Source organism: Pteropus alecto, unplaced genomic scaffold (genome assembly GCF_000325575.1).
Source record: "Pteropus alecto unplaced genomic scaffold, ASM32557v1 scaffold101, whole genome shotgun sequence".
Lineage (NCBI taxonomy): Eukaryota > Metazoa > Chordata > Mammalia > Chiroptera > Pteropodidae > Pteropus > Pteropus alecto.
The window spans coordinates 8,279,785-8,294,804 of NW_006432945.1; the positions used below are offsets into that span (position 1 = coordinate 8,279,785).

General features: G+C 46.2%; 1 protein-coding gene across 1 annotated transcript in view; it reads right to left on the reverse strand.

The window, feature by feature from the left end:
• Positions 1–15,020, reverse strand: part of LAMC2 (laminin subunit gamma 2) — a 35,051-nt gene that overhangs the window by 7,175 nt on the left and 12,856 nt on the right. Inside the window, exons 5-17 of the mRNA XM_025044028.1 lie at positions 14,218–14,340; positions 13,196–13,385; positions 11,322–11,434; positions 10,181–10,399; positions 9,383–9,565; positions 8,549–8,794; positions 6,393–6,538; positions 5,284–5,440; positions 4,773–4,978; positions 3,525–3,604; positions 2,275–2,424; positions 1,601–1,745; positions 481–630 (exon numbers count right to left, since the gene is read on the reverse strand). Coding sequence (XP_024899796.1) covers positions 481–630; positions 1,601–1,745; positions 2,275–2,424; positions 3,525–3,604; positions 4,773–4,978; positions 5,284–5,440; positions 6,393–6,538; positions 8,549–8,794; positions 9,383–9,565; positions 10,181–10,399; positions 11,322–11,434; positions 13,196–13,385; positions 14,218–14,340 — 2,108 coding nt within the window. The remainder of the gene's footprint in view (positions 1–480; positions 631–1,600; positions 1,746–2,274; positions 2,425–3,524; positions 3,605–4,772; positions 4,979–5,283; positions 5,441–6,392; positions 6,539–8,548; positions 8,795–9,382; positions 9,566–10,180; positions 10,400–11,321; positions 11,435–13,195; positions 13,386–14,217; positions 14,341–15,020) is intronic.

Here is a 15,020-nt window from a genome sequence, read left to right on the forward strand (position 1 = left end):
CCGGCCAGCAATCACTCTGATATATTTCTCTTCACGACAACAAGAATGCTGTGATTCACCCAAGAGTCTAGGGGTTCTATAGCAAGCCCTTCCACAATCTGGGACAGAACAAACTTTATAACCCAATAACTCCAAGGATCCCATATAGAGAACAGTCTCAAACTCTATTCCGCTCTCAGAGACAAGAGCAGTTTGGCAAATCATAATTTTAAATTCTAGATACTTCCTGAGGCCAAGCAAGCAGACAGAGTTAGACCAAAATTGGACCCAGGAGACCTGCGTCCTATTCCTAGATTTGAGGGCTGACTCAGTGGTAGAGCTGAGCCAGTTACTTCAAGGTCTCTATATCTCAGTCACTTCCTGTAGAAGCAGCTGTTCCATGACCTTCAGAAGGTTTTCAGTGGTTCCTCTTGATATACTTATTCACACGGTAGGCATTCGGCATGTATCTGTTGAGCGAATCAATGAACAAAGGGATACCTGTCTCCCGTTCTTTCCGTTCTGTAAGAGCTGCCGCGTTTCTTTTTCCCAGTCTCCCAGACTGCTCTGCATACGCTTGAGCTCATCCATATGCTCAGTCACCAGGCCTGAGAGAGAATCAGCTTTTTGTTGGATCCTCTTCGCTTCTATCTGTGAGCCCAAAGAAATGAATGAGTCTGACTTTCTGCTCACCAGTCACTACACCAGCCTTCCTAGGACCTGACATCATCGTTTGAAAACAAAAAAAAAATCCAGGTCCAAAGTCTAACAGAAATGAAGCATTATGCCTAAAGCAATGTCAATCAGCAGGTCCCCCAGGCATCAAACAGGCTTTTTTTTTTTTTTCAAATTTATTTTTAATTATCGTTGACATACAATATTATATTAGTTTCAGGTGTACACCATAGTGAATCAACACTTATGTACCTTAAGATCATGCTAATAAGTCTAATAAACAGCTGTCACTGCACATTGCTATTATGATGTTATTGACTACATTCCTTATGCTGTGTATACATCTCCTTGACTTATTTTATAACTAGAAGTTTGACATTCTTAATTCCCTTCCCTTTTTTCCACCCATCCCACCACCCTCAAACAGGTTTTGTGTCTCTTTTTTTAACTTATTATTTTATGTGTTAGTTTATATACACAGGATCATTTTTGTGAGAATCATTGTGAGTGATTTTTGCTGTAGGTAGAAAGCTGGATCTTCTTAACCTAATAAGTTTGGGATCAACAACAGCAACAATGCAAAACTTGTGAGAAGAACACATGTCTTCTGAGTGGCTGTACATAGAGATATACTATAGATTGGATCCCAAATGTAAATATCAAATTTTATCTATAATAATTTCCTACAAGTTTCAACAGCACTCAAAACTAGGGAAGAGATATAAAACGTTTACCTACTAATAGGTTCAAGATGTGAGCCAAGGCCTTTTCAGAGACCAAGATTGGGCTTAAAGAACAAGGAAATAGATCATAAGAAGGATAAATGCTGTTCATACTCTAAACAAGAAAGGTCAACTAAATGATCGAACGATATTATGGAACTCCCAGAGAAGCAAGCATTATGGCCCTTCTTCTGTACATCGGCATGAAGGGAAGATGCCCTTACCTGCAAGGACTGGTCATTCACTCCCTGAAGCTGAGACACAGAATCGAGAAGGCGGAGACTGTGCTGGTAAGACTTATCCGCTTCGATGTCCATTTGAGTGGCCTCCCTTGACAACTGCTGGGCCAGAGCCTTGGTTTTCTCTAATCTGTGGGGAGAAGGTGGGGGGACTTTGAGAATTCATTCTTTTTAATAAAAGCAAGAATCCATTCTGTTGTTTTATAAGTATGTAGTTGGAATTATCCGAAGAACCAAATGAGCCTATATGTCAGCTATGTGTCCTTCTCCACAATCTAAATATAAGCCTTCGAGCTGATACAGATGCGTCAGGAAAATTCGGCCCACGTTTCCCAATTCTTGATAACATCATTATATTACTTTTATATCCTCCATGCCATCAGATGGGTTTACTCACATCCTTCAAATACCGCAGAGGGTGACCACATCTCCAAGCATGCACTCTCAGTCAAAACACAAACTTTACTTAGATCGATCAACCTTATTCTTCCAGCCTTAAAGGCATTCGCTTTCCCCCCAAAGTAACTCTCTCATTCTCTTGTCCCTCTTATTATTAATATATTTTTTAAAGAAATGCGCCACCCCCTCAAATGTGCTTTGCCTTATACCCCGGGAGGATGCAGATTACACTGGCCCCAGGAGGACCTGTTGAAACGTACTTTCCCACAAGCCCTTGCACCATGGAGCCGTCCAGGCTGCCGCTGCCACCGCCCTCCTGCAGAGCTTTGCGTGCCAGTGATAGAGCTTGTTGGGAATAGTCTTCGGTTTCCCTCGCCAGTTGCTCCATGTTACTGGCTGACTCAACATGGCTGAAAGAATTAAAAATACAGCATTTGAGTTTTCGAACAAGAACTTCCTTTCGGCCTTTTATTTAAATGAAGGAAGAGGAAAGCCTAACAGAATTGACCCAGTTTGGGGGAATTAGAAGAACTATTAAGAAGCAGAATGTCTTCTGGAGAAGCAGCCTCATGTCAAAGACTTTTTGGTGATCTTTTCCACCTATGGTGTAATCAGGGGAAGCCCAGGGCTGGGGGAGGGAAGTGAGAGGGGGCGTGTTGGGAGCAGCATCAGGGTGATAAAATACGAATTGCATTTGTAGGTTGTTTTCTGTAGGAAAAAAAGACTCGTAGGTCTTGTTTCATCCAGGATCCAATCCCCTACTCACTTTTGCTACGACTTTAAACTGGGCCCACCACTAGGGAGAACAAAGCCTGTCAATAAAAGTCCCCCAGATGCTTTTGTCTTTCTTCTAGAAAGTCATAAGAAAAACAAGTTCAGGAGGAAGCTCAAGCTGCAAAAACACAAGCCAGCCTCTTTGGCTAACCGAATTCCATTTGAGGGAGACAGAGCCTGCCACCCTGCTGAGCACTGGGCGCTAAGCAAACCTCTTCAACATGGCGGGATTTATAGTTAGGCAAGGACATAAGAGCTTCCTGCTATCACTGAGGCCCTGCAGAGCCAGTTTTCAGGAGGAAGTCCCCTCTCTGCAGACTTGGCCCCACAGGCTAGCAAAGACTTGTTGGTACTTGTTCTCAGGCTCGGCATGGGAGCTTGGGAGTCCCTCAAAGCTGCAGAGTGTTCTTTTCCAAGAGCTGATTCATTTCATGAGGCCCGAGGAATCACATCTGACATACGCCAAAGCCATACTGTGAGTCATGGAGAGAGAACTCTGGGAAAGAAGCACACTGAGCCTCCGCTCTTGCCAAATGACCATGCCTGGTGGCCACCAAGACACATAAAAGCCAAGAGGTTAAAAAAAAAAAAAAAATGGCTTCAAGGTAGAGGAATGGTTGCAAAGGAGCCTGGAGGTAATGAATATGCTGCTTAGGGCTCGAACGCCCAGCAATGTCATTCAAGTCTGGCCTTGCAGAGATGATCAGAAGCAGGGGCGCCCTCTGCTAGTGCTCACCTGTCTGCCAATCTCGTAGCCTCCTGAGCCAGGCTTTTAAAACCATTTGGCCCCACGTAGTGCTCTGAGGGAGGGATGTTCTGTGAAAAAGGAAAATTGGTTAAGGTTTTGCACTTGGCCATAGTGCCTAAGCAGGTTCTGCATCTGTCCCATCAGAACTGCTTGTCATTAGCCACACAGCATTCTACACCCTGATATATCGAGTCTCTCATCACTGGGGTCACTACAATTAAAAACGTATAGACAAGAATAAAGACTCATGTTCCAAAAAAGCCTGTATATAGATACAGTGCACTAAAACATATATACATGTTCATATGTATTTCAAGTCCAGTAGAATATGGTGGCTATTCTTAGTAATGGGATCATAGGGGATTTTTATTTATGTTCCAAAGTTTTCACAATAAATGTTATTTTTGTAATAAGAAAAAAAATCAATACATACTATTTTCTAAATCGTTTACTGAGCATACTATCTGCTTATCTTCTAATTTCCTTTATTCATCTCCCACCTGCCCACTTACGTTATTGTCACCTTTGCCTTCTTCATTCAGAAACAGAGAGTGTTCATTCAACTCCCTTCCTCCCGCCACACTACGGACTCCATCATTAGGAAGGTTATACTCACGACAATTTTTTTTCCCATTTTCAAAACCATGTATTCACTGGACTCACTCCCTTCCTTCCTTCCTTCCTTCCTTCCTTTTCCCATTTCCAAAACCATGTCTTCACTGGACTCCCTTCATTCCTTCCTCTCCTCCTTCCTTCCTTCCTTCCTTCCTTCCTTCCTTCCTTCCTTCCTCCCTTCCTACCTCCCTTCCTCCCTCCCTTCCTCCCTCCCTCCCTTCTTTTCATTTGTTCTCTTGTTCATTTATTCATTCACGCATGCAGCAAACATTTAATACAGCCACACACCAGGCTATGGGCTGAGAATGCAAATGAACGAAATTAAATTCTGCCCTCTGGGAGCTAACAAGCTAGAAGATATGCAGAAATAAGGGAGAAGAGATAGGGTCAAGATGAGAATATGGTTAATAAGAAATGAATTGAGAAGAACATAACACAGTAAAACAAAAAACTGTGGGAAGCTAAAGAACACAAAATTAGTTGTGACTGTTTTCGAGGGAGAGAAGTCCAATTATCTGCCAGACAGACCAGAAAAGCTGAGAAACAGCCAGCGATCCAGTGATGTCTGCGAGGGGGTCTCCCAACACAGCGGCACCCTTCCCCTAACCCGGCCCCACCTACTGTTTTCTGTAGGGAAGACTCGCTTTCCTCCAGGCTCAGGCGCATCTGTCTGATAAGCCTGTGAGTATCCTGAACCCGGTTCTGATACTGACTGCCCAGGGCCTGAATTCTTTCCACAGTCATCTTGAGGTTGTCCAGGCGGTTCCGGTAGCTACTCTCTTGGCTCCTTGCCTTGGCCAACTGGAGATTGAGAGATCTCACAGCACCTGAACAGCAACAAGGACAGGAAGGGTGAGCTCTTTCAGAGTCAGCGCAGGGTGCTCAGACAGAATAGAGGACTGAAGAAGTGACTCTGACGGGCTTTTGGCAAGATGGCGAAAACTCAGTGAATGAATGCATACAACTGCTCTTTCATCTCCATCATTCAGGTCCCAGGAGGATGTCCCTCTTTGCAAGAGCTGGGCAGAGATAAGCTGAACTGATATCCACAGAAGAGTCTATGACCTAGTGTGGCAATGCTTTCTGGGACTGTGAATTCTCTCCTGTCTGAAAGGAAGTCGGCCTTCATCACCTTCTGAAATCTGGGCTTCTCTCAGAATGTCCTGAAGACTCTGCTCAGCCTGCTGCATCCTGCCCTCCAGCTCTGCGTTGGGTGCTCCTCCACCACCACTCTGAGCCTTCGAAATCAGGGCCTCCAGGCTCCGGAGCTGCTGCATGAACGGATCCATCTGAAACCAAACAGGGAAGAGGATCAGAACAGATGATGGTCGAATACCAGGTGTCCAGGGGGTAACGGCTAAAAGCCCAGAAATGCTTGGCAGGTCTTGGCAGTTCAGAATTCAGACTCTGAGTGTGAATCCTGGCGCTCCTGCTCACTAGCTGTGTGACCTTGGGCATGTCACTTTCTTTATCCATAAGATGGAGATAATGATAATAATATGTCATAGAGTTATGGGACTAAATGAGTTAATATTTGTACAGGGCTTAGAATAGTGCCTGAAATAAAAGAAGTGCTAGAGAGGGCTGGTTGAATAAATTTTAAAAACAGGTTGTGCTTGTCCTATATTTGGGATTCTGTTTAGGCCCTTTTCCTCCCCAACACCTCACCCCGGCAAGGTCATATTTAATAATTAACAGCATGAATGAGAAATTTATGGAGGCTATGTCTGCTTAGATAGCCTTGACACCTTTTGGACTCCTCATACCTTTTGTATGTTTATGATTTTCTTTGTTTGTTTTACGAGAACATCACTTGGAAAAACATCCTAGAAAGTGGCATATTATAGTAGAAAGAGCACTGAACTCAGAGTCAGGGGACATGGGTGAGATTCTTGGTTCCACCTGGCCACGCGACTTTAAAAAATTGCCAATTTTTCAAGACTTTGTTTGCTCAGTAAAACCTGAGGTCAGAATGCTTTTTCTGCCAACCTGACTAAATTATCATGAGTATCAAATAAGATAATATCTGCGAAAGGGGTTTTGAAAATGGTATATATAAGAACATAAATCGGAAGTCTTATTACTATTATACAGAACTTTTTAAATACTACAATTAAAAAAAAATAATAACCCTCACCACCATCCTTAGGAGACTAGGAAGGTCCTAAATCTGTGACAAAACCACCCATTAGACACTTAAAGCTTTTACTCGTGGGGGTGAAGGTTGGTTAGCATGCACACCTGAATCTTCACTTGATCGTAGCAAGCTGGACAGCTGGCTAATGCTGCATGCTCACAGTTGAGGCCACCGAATCCTGGCTTGCAAATACAGCTGCCATCATTTCGACACTCCACAGGCTCAGAGCCCACTGGGTTACAGTTGCAAGCTAGAGACAAAAGACAAATAGAAAACATTCATATCAAGCAAATTCCAGAAACTAGAGACATATAGCAAAACGAAAGGAAGAAGATTAAGTCAGCATTCATATTGTGTCAACGATTCGTACTGTGTTAGATTTATCTCTTAGCTATGCCTCCAAGCACATTCCTAATGCAGTCTTAGGAATCACCTGGCAAGTCTGTTTGGTGTGTGTGTGTGGATGAAGAAATATTACGATAGTCTGTCCTTTCTGGAGGCACTTATATTTTTCCTCCTGTTAAATGGTAAGCCTGTCAGCCATTCAGCAGGCACTTCGGCTTTGCTCATAAGGTGAATAACATTTCTTCTGGGTCTTTTATGCCCAGGGCCTGAATTCTTTCCACAGTCATCTTGAGGTTGTCCGGGAATGATGAGGAATATGAGCTCAGAGAGGTCCAAGGTCACAGAGCAAATAAATGGCCAGCTGGAATGAGAACTTCGAAAAAGGCAATGCTCTTTTCTTTCTGCCCTGCTGCCTTTGATGTAGAAAGTACAGAAAGAAAGCAATAACTTTATTCATCCAATCAAATTGCTTGAGCATCTATGTTCTAGGAGCTGAGGACGTAACAGTGGGTGAGACATTGCTCTAAAGGAGTTACAGTAATTGTCTGGATGGCTCTATCTTCGGTGCTCACAAAACGCTCAGCATTCAGACATGTGATCTCATATCTAAGTGTACTGTCATTATTTGCTTACAAATTTGTGTGTCTTCCTTATTAGCATATGAGCTCTTTAGTATCGAGCTCCACATTGCTTGACAAAAGATAGCTGAGTGAAGAAATGTGTGCTCTAGAAGCCAGTGAAATCTCTATTAATAGCGCCTTATAGCTAGAATTACATAGTTTACAGTGTACTTTCTCATACGCTGCTTTATCTTTGCAACCCCTTTTGGTTAAATATTAGTCACCCAATGAGGAAACTGAAGCTCAGAGAGATTAATTGCTATAATCAACACAATACTATAGGTATGTTAAAAAAAAAAACTGGACTTGAACTTAGTACTGCCAAGATATCATGTGGGGGGTCTTCCTATCTTGGGGTACTTTCTAGCATATTACAGTGAACCCACAGGTTGGGATCAGGGCAGATGGGATTCGTGCCCCTGGTGAGAAGCCCTGGGTTGCATGGAGTCCTCAGGAGTCCCAGGAGTCCTCTGATCTGGGTCCCCAGAGCCACTCTGGACCTTATAATAAACAAGCTCTTGAATTCTGGGCACCAGGCTGGTCTGGGACCTTTGCGAGTAAGGGGCATGTCTGCGGGGCGGGCCAGTGCCCTAGAACTAAACTTGCCTCGTGGATATAACCGGTGCAGAGGTGTGGAAGAAGCACCGGCCTGCACAACCTGCGTGTTCATGCTTCGATCTGAAGCAGCCCTAGGAATGCCCCTTTGAAGCCGAGTCTCTCTGGAAGACGTTTCGACTGGCAGCCTTCTGCGCATCAATTCCAGCTGGCCATTTATTTGCTCTGCGACACGGACTTCCTGAGAGTGTCCCTTAACCTACTTTACAGCCCACTCCCCACGGCCCCTCAGTTTGTTCAGGTTCAGTCTCAAGGCATTTGTTATTCTCCTGTAACAGGTGTGGCGCCACTTCCTGCCTGCCGGCCTTGGTATTGGCAGAAGATGTGCCCCGTTTTATCTCCGCTTCCACTTAAGAATGTAAACCTGACCTTTTCCACTTCTCCCACCCAGCTTTAACCCATTCAGCATCCTCCGGCTCAGTCTTCCATCCCTGCTGCTGGGGAAACTGGCCTTATGGGCTTCAACAGGTGAACGATCTGGGCTGTTCATGAGCCAGCTGGTCAGAGACACCAAAGGAGCATCATGACATGAACTGCTGCTGGCCTCGCTGATTTGTACATTCTTACACGTGTACACACTGGGAAGCTTATGTGTCTACACACACACGTACACACACACACACACACACACACACACTCACACATGAGCCCTGTCCAACCTGTCTGGGATGCAGTCCTACCTCGACACTTGTCCACTGGATTGGGAGCCAAGGGGTCCCCAAAGAAGCCTGCTTTGCACTGGTCACAGTGGACACCGGCTGTATTGTGGATACACTTGAGACATCTGCCTGTCAGGCGGTCACAGTTCCCAGAGGCACTGGGGTCCACATTGTTGTTGCACTGACAAGGCTGACAGGGCCTCACTGGGCCCCGTTCCCCAAAGGGGTCCCCAAAGTAGCCATCAGCACAGAGCTCGCAGCGGGCACCTGGAAGAAACAAACGGCCACGCCCAGTGGTCATCTACCGGCAGCAAGAGCAGATGCTCAGGCCAAACGTACCACAGCCTCAGGAGCGGGCTCCCGGGGCAGGGGGCGTGCTCTTCCCTCCAGCGGGTCGGGGCTCCAGACCCCAGCAGCACCGCTCCGAGCCTCCCTGCCAGTCAAACAGACGGTCGGGGAAAAGCCAGGTCTGGAGCAGTACGCCCAAGGCTGCCGCGAAAGCATGGTCTCTTCTTTCAGACTGACCGGCAGGGAGACGCGACATTTAAAGGTCTCTACGTTTTCCGTTTTCCTTCTTTACCTTGGTTCATCTTTAAAAACTGAGTTAGACCATGTATTTTGTTTGAAAACTTCATCTCATAATTACAAACCTCCTACAACAGCTTTAGAGGTTTCTTCCCGTACACTCCGCCCTTCCTCCCTCCACTTCGCCCCTTGGGCATCAAAAGAGTCTCATCGTCAGAACGAGCCCATTTACAACAACCCCAAGGAATCATAATTCCCTAGACCTTCCTTGGCATAGAAGCTGGGTACCCAAACGGCACGAGGAAAAGGGGACGCGGGCGCCGGCCTCACCAGTGACTCCGAGGGGGCAGCTGTTGCACACCACCTCCTCCGTGCCGGGCATCACCGAGCAGCTGAACCCGTTGCGACAGGGGCACGGCTTGCAGCTGCGGGGGTCGTGCGGGTCGTTGTAGAAACCGAGGGGGCAGTCGGCACATTCGACGTCAGGATTCTCGTCCCCTGAGTAACAGTCTCCTGGGAGGCAGAGGAGAATGGAAAGGCAGGCAGAGGAGCGGGGTGAAACTCCACACTTCCTGTAATTCGGGGGTCAGAGCTCAGCAACTCAAAGCCTTCCTTTCTGAAGCTTTCTTCACGGTGTCTGAGCCCTGGCATTCACCTCTGCCCTAGTCCCAGCTCTAAACATGGCCGCGAACCTGAATCTCCCCCTCACTGCCCCATGCTAAGTACATACACACTTCCTTTACTATCCATAACTTAGCACCGCGCCCCCCGCCCCCATGGCCTGACACCATTTGTCAGCACATTGATCCAGGCCCCGACACAGCCTTTGATCTCCCAGTACTATTCTTGCAACTCGACACCAGCTCCCCACCCAGCATTGAACCATGACAGCCATTTCCTGTAACCTAGTACCTTTCCCACAACCTGTGGCGTTTCCATAATGAAAAGGATCGAGTGGAATATGACGCCATGTCCATTTCCCCTGACTCCAGCCCCAATTCCTTAATCCTTTCCCATCTCCGAAATGAGTTCAGCTACGGTCCTTCTTATACAGCTCTCTCTCCCCCATGGAGACCCTCATCACCTGGCTGTACCCCCAGCCACCTGGTCCAGGTACCATTCGCTCACCTGTGTCTGGATCACAGGTCCCTCCTCCTTGGCAGTTACATGGAATACAGGTACCAAAAGGTCCTAGTCTGGCTGAATCTCTTTTGTAGCCAGAAGCACACTCCTGGCAGAACTGTCCCTTGTACCCAACAGGACACACACATTGTTCAACCCAGGGTGCTGGCGCACCAGAGATGGGGCGGGCTGAAATCAGGGTCACGTTGTCAATGTACCCGGTACCTGCAACGGAGGGAACAGGTCAGAAGAAGCCAGCAGGAAGGTGCAAAGATCTAAAGTCAGGCCTCAATTGGATTTTATTTTTCTTAACTATCGAAGGCAGGTGGTGTTCACTCACCATGCCATGCGTAAGGGTATAGCGGTCCCTCACGAGGACGTGCCCAGGCTTTGGTGCCAGAAACAACGGTTTGCATTCTGGCTGCCCACCCCCCCCCCGCCCCCACACACTAGCTGTGCAGATTGAGCAAATAACATAAACCTCTGCATGACTATGTTTCCTCAACTGCAGAAGTTGTGCAAATTAAGTGAGAGAACATGCCTGTCACATAGTAAAGACTCAGTAAGTTGTTAGGAAACGCCTTTTCTACTTCCCGCTTTATTCACTGCATTAGGGACATGGAAACGGTGCATGTCGGCCATGCTGCCTTTTCACATGGGGGCTAAAAATTGGAAGAAATTCTCATTCAAATAATTTCAGTCAGGATTAGGAGGACTCAACAGGTGAAGTTCAACAAGAGGAATGAGCAGAATATATGACGATGTCCAAACATGGTAACTAGGAGTATAATCCCAAAAGAAAAGCTACCCTAGGAATAAAGGCTGTGTCATAGATCCTGTCTCCTAGCTAAGGGAATGTGCCCGTTTGTTATAGATTATCTTCTTCAAATAATCAGCTTTCATCTAAATCTGGAGACTCGTTTAGCAAAGTGGCATCACTCGTTCTTCATTGGTGCTAACCTCTTTTTACAGAAATATTCCTTTTTAACGACCTCTTCTAGAATATAAAATTTTAGACCCCTTCCGAGACTGTACATCAAAGCCATCAAGTAATTTATCGACTCGTTTGGTAGCTGAACCATAGAGAGCGGAAGCAAATTAAACTAAAACCTAAGAGCAGAGAAATCCGTTTCTCCCAGTCGCTTACTGTATTCTCCATAGGTAGCTCGGATCCACAGGGCCGTGAGGTTCCGCAGTAACCGACGATACTCAAAGTAACTCAGCTGGGGGCTCCAATTACTGCTTGGATGTTCACTTAATCTGCACGATTTAAAAGCAAAAGCTTAAAAATACAACACTTTAAAAATCTTATCGTTTGGAAACCTGATACAAATCATGCCCCTTGGCCGTCCTGCGGAGAGGGGCCGGCAGGACGGGGAGCCACATCCTTGTAGGCACATAGCTTTCTCACTCCATGGGGAGCAGAAGCCCCACAGGACATGCTGGAGGGCATCCCAGAGCTCCAGGGGTCATGGCATCCAGTGCTGGTCCATGTCCTCAGAGACCACTTTCTATTCCTGGTCATGCGAAACCTAATATTAGAAACATCTCCGAGTTCAAGAAGCTCTCATCCTCTGGAGCAACCATTCATTTTTGGTTTTGTTGTTTAAATGATTTGTAATCTAAGCGTATTTCACGTACTCTTTTTAAAAGTCTGTTTCCACCTTCGACATTGTCCACATCGAATCCCTTCCTAACCTGGCATCATAGTGCCTCACTGCATCCCATCACCGGCCCCTGCACTATTGTTTTTCATGCTGTTTTGCTTTTTTCCTGGAATAGCAATTCAAGGAACAACCCCGACCCTTTCATTTCATGCTCCGATTCGTTAAACGACAATTTACTGCGCACTTGGTTTGTATTCTAATGGTCCAATGAAGGACCCTACCCAAACTGCCCTCCTCACGGTGCTCACACCCAGCCTCCACGCCGATCATGCGGCTTCTCAAACTCCCAGTGTCTCGACGGCTTCTCATCACTGTACGGACATGGACAAGATCTCAGCACCTTGACATGACATACAAGGCCCACTGTGCTGGGTCCTTTTCCAGTCCTTTCCACCTTATCTGTCCATCTCCCCTGCACGTGCTATGTGGCAGCCATGAATATTGCTTGCCAGTCCCCACTGTGTTATGGCTTTCCACATCCCCACGTATACTCCTGTGAACAGGTTGTCCTGATTTTTGTCCCTGGGAAGGCTCTGGGCTTTCCTTCTGTTCTCAGCCCACATGTTTCCTCATCTGTGATGTTTTCCCTGACTCCTCCAGCAGAATTAGATACTCTTTCCTCTCGAGTCCCCATGAACATGCACCACCACTGAAGCGATGATTGTACTGTATTATGTCTGCTTGTTGGCATGTCATATATCCTACCAGACCATGAACTCTTAGAAGTCAAAGGCCAAATTTCTTCATCTTGCTTTCCAAGCTGCTAATCAGTACTGAGCACTTAGAAGGCACGGCCTCCTTCCCAGACCTCTCTGTACCCACCATTCAAAATTCCCATTCCACAGGGTAATGTGCAGCCTCCTTAGACACACAGGGCCGTCTGCGACCTCAGCCCACCTCTTTCTCTGACCTGACTTCTTGCTGTATTCCCCACCCCCACTCCATGATCCACTCCTGCTTATCTACCTGCAACTTCCTAAACCCCAAACTTCCTCAGGCATGATAGTTCCACTGCCTTGTTAGCCTCTCCCCGTTTAGAAAGCGGCTCTCTGCTTGACACATCTCCTTGATGGCTCCAATGTGGGTTAGTTGTGCCTATGTGTGTGTCTACCTTGTCTATCTCGTCACTTACAAGCTGCACTGTAATCATGTTTGTTTTTCTCTCCCATGAGCCACTCAGGGACTTGAGGACAGGAATCGTGTCCTGTCTCAGCACATGACACCATGGCTGTTACGTAAAAGGGGCCCAGAAAATCTTGTAGAAACAATAAATCGTGGTTGAATGAATGAACAAAGGGACGAGACTTCAACCACAATTTGCTGTACTTGACCCACGGACAGTCTTGCTTTTTACCTGAACGTGTAAGTCTTGGTGATCCCGCAAGGCAGTGTCTTGCCAAGTGGCATCAAGGGAGCTGTGACCCGTAGACCAGCACCTTCTAGGATCACGTCGTGGGCGGACGGGTGTCTGCCTCCCCGGTCCACGCGGTAGTCAAAGGCCAGGCTTCGCCCATAGCTCACCTGCTGATTCCCAAGAAATTTGGCTGTGCAGTAAAATTTGAAAAGATTGAGATCAGTTGTGAAACTGGAGAAGCAAACGAGTGAGCAAGTTTGCACCAATGTTGGCAACTTCTGTTGGAGTTCTGTATTACACACCTGCCTCCCCGCCCCAAACCACATTCCAGAAAAGCCAGCTCATGGCACTGGACGTGGCCATACCGCTATTGGCTACAAAGGAGGGTAAGTTACTGAGATGCTAAAAGGGCCTCCCTGCGAGACAATTCCATCTACATGACAGACCAGTGCGTAAAGATATAGCAGCAATAGTGCCATTTGTTACTTAAAGCTTCAGAGTTTACAGAATGCTTTCGCAAACGTCATCACATCTGACGGCAATAATTCTCGGAGGCAGGCATTATTATTCCTGTTTCGCAGCTGAGAGAATTGAAACTTGGAAAGATTAAATAAGAGGACAACTTACCCAGGAATCACATGTTAGCTAAGGACCTGAACTAAGATAAGAATTCTAGCCAGAGCTTTTCCATTCAGCTTTATATATATATATATATATAATTTCCAAGTGGTTAAAGCTTTAAGAAATGCCCCAGTTTGGCTTTTCCATCTGCTTCTCAATAGACCCACAGAGTTGACCACAGTCCTTATGTCTTGTCTTGGTGGGAAGCCTAGAAACTTCCCACTTGACTGAAGTAGGAACCTCACCCCAGTCCGACCGCCTGAACACCCCGTTCTCCTCTGTCGATGCCATGACTCTGTCCCCAGCTGTCCTCTGGAGATACTGCATTTGGCAACTCCATTTTTCTATCCTGACTTCCTAGTCTTATAGGTTGGCTTCTGGAGGAAAAATGCCATACATACCGGGAGCTACGAAATAGACGGGGTCTGATCTTCCTGCCGAGGTAAACACGTCTCGATGGCGCTGGGACCAGTGGAGTTTTGCAGGAGACCCATTTCTTTGGATAGCCTTCCAGTCGTCAGCACCTGAAACAAAATAAGACCACTCTGCGTTCAGATAAACCATCCATTGAGATAAACAAGGCAAGACTTGCTAGCCAAAAAAATGCTGGCGGTGGCTAGCAGCTGGGGTCTGCTTCATATTTCTACACTCCTGCATGGTCCTCGAAAGTCCCCTTGTGCCTCTTTATTTGGGTCTCGACTCCACCTGCTTCCATCCCACAGCTACGCTGACTACTTGTCTTTGAGTCTGATTTTGTAACAAGAGAGCACGTTTTCGTCTACCTGTAATTTAGATTTTTAGTTTATTTATATAAACAGCGTCTGGCCTTAGTGAGGTAAGAGGGTCTAGTATGTTTAAAGAGAAACTCTAGAGTTGCAATCATATCGATCTCCCATATTTTTATGGTGCTTTGTAGCTTGGATACTAACTTCACAGAAATTAACTTATGTATTGTATGTGAAAACAGTATTGTTAGTGAATGTGAATTCCAGGAAAACTCTCATAAACTCTCCAATCCAATACATGTTTCTTTTGTGGTTTTGAAACAGATGGGGATGGGAAATGCAGGGAGATGAAAACCTGGTCTCTTTTTGGTTATTCTTTTAAGTTATTCACACACTGGTATGAGCAAACCGTTAAGCTATACTTTTTCAAGACATCAGGTCTGCCTATCGCCCTGTCAAAATAACACACATTAAGAGCT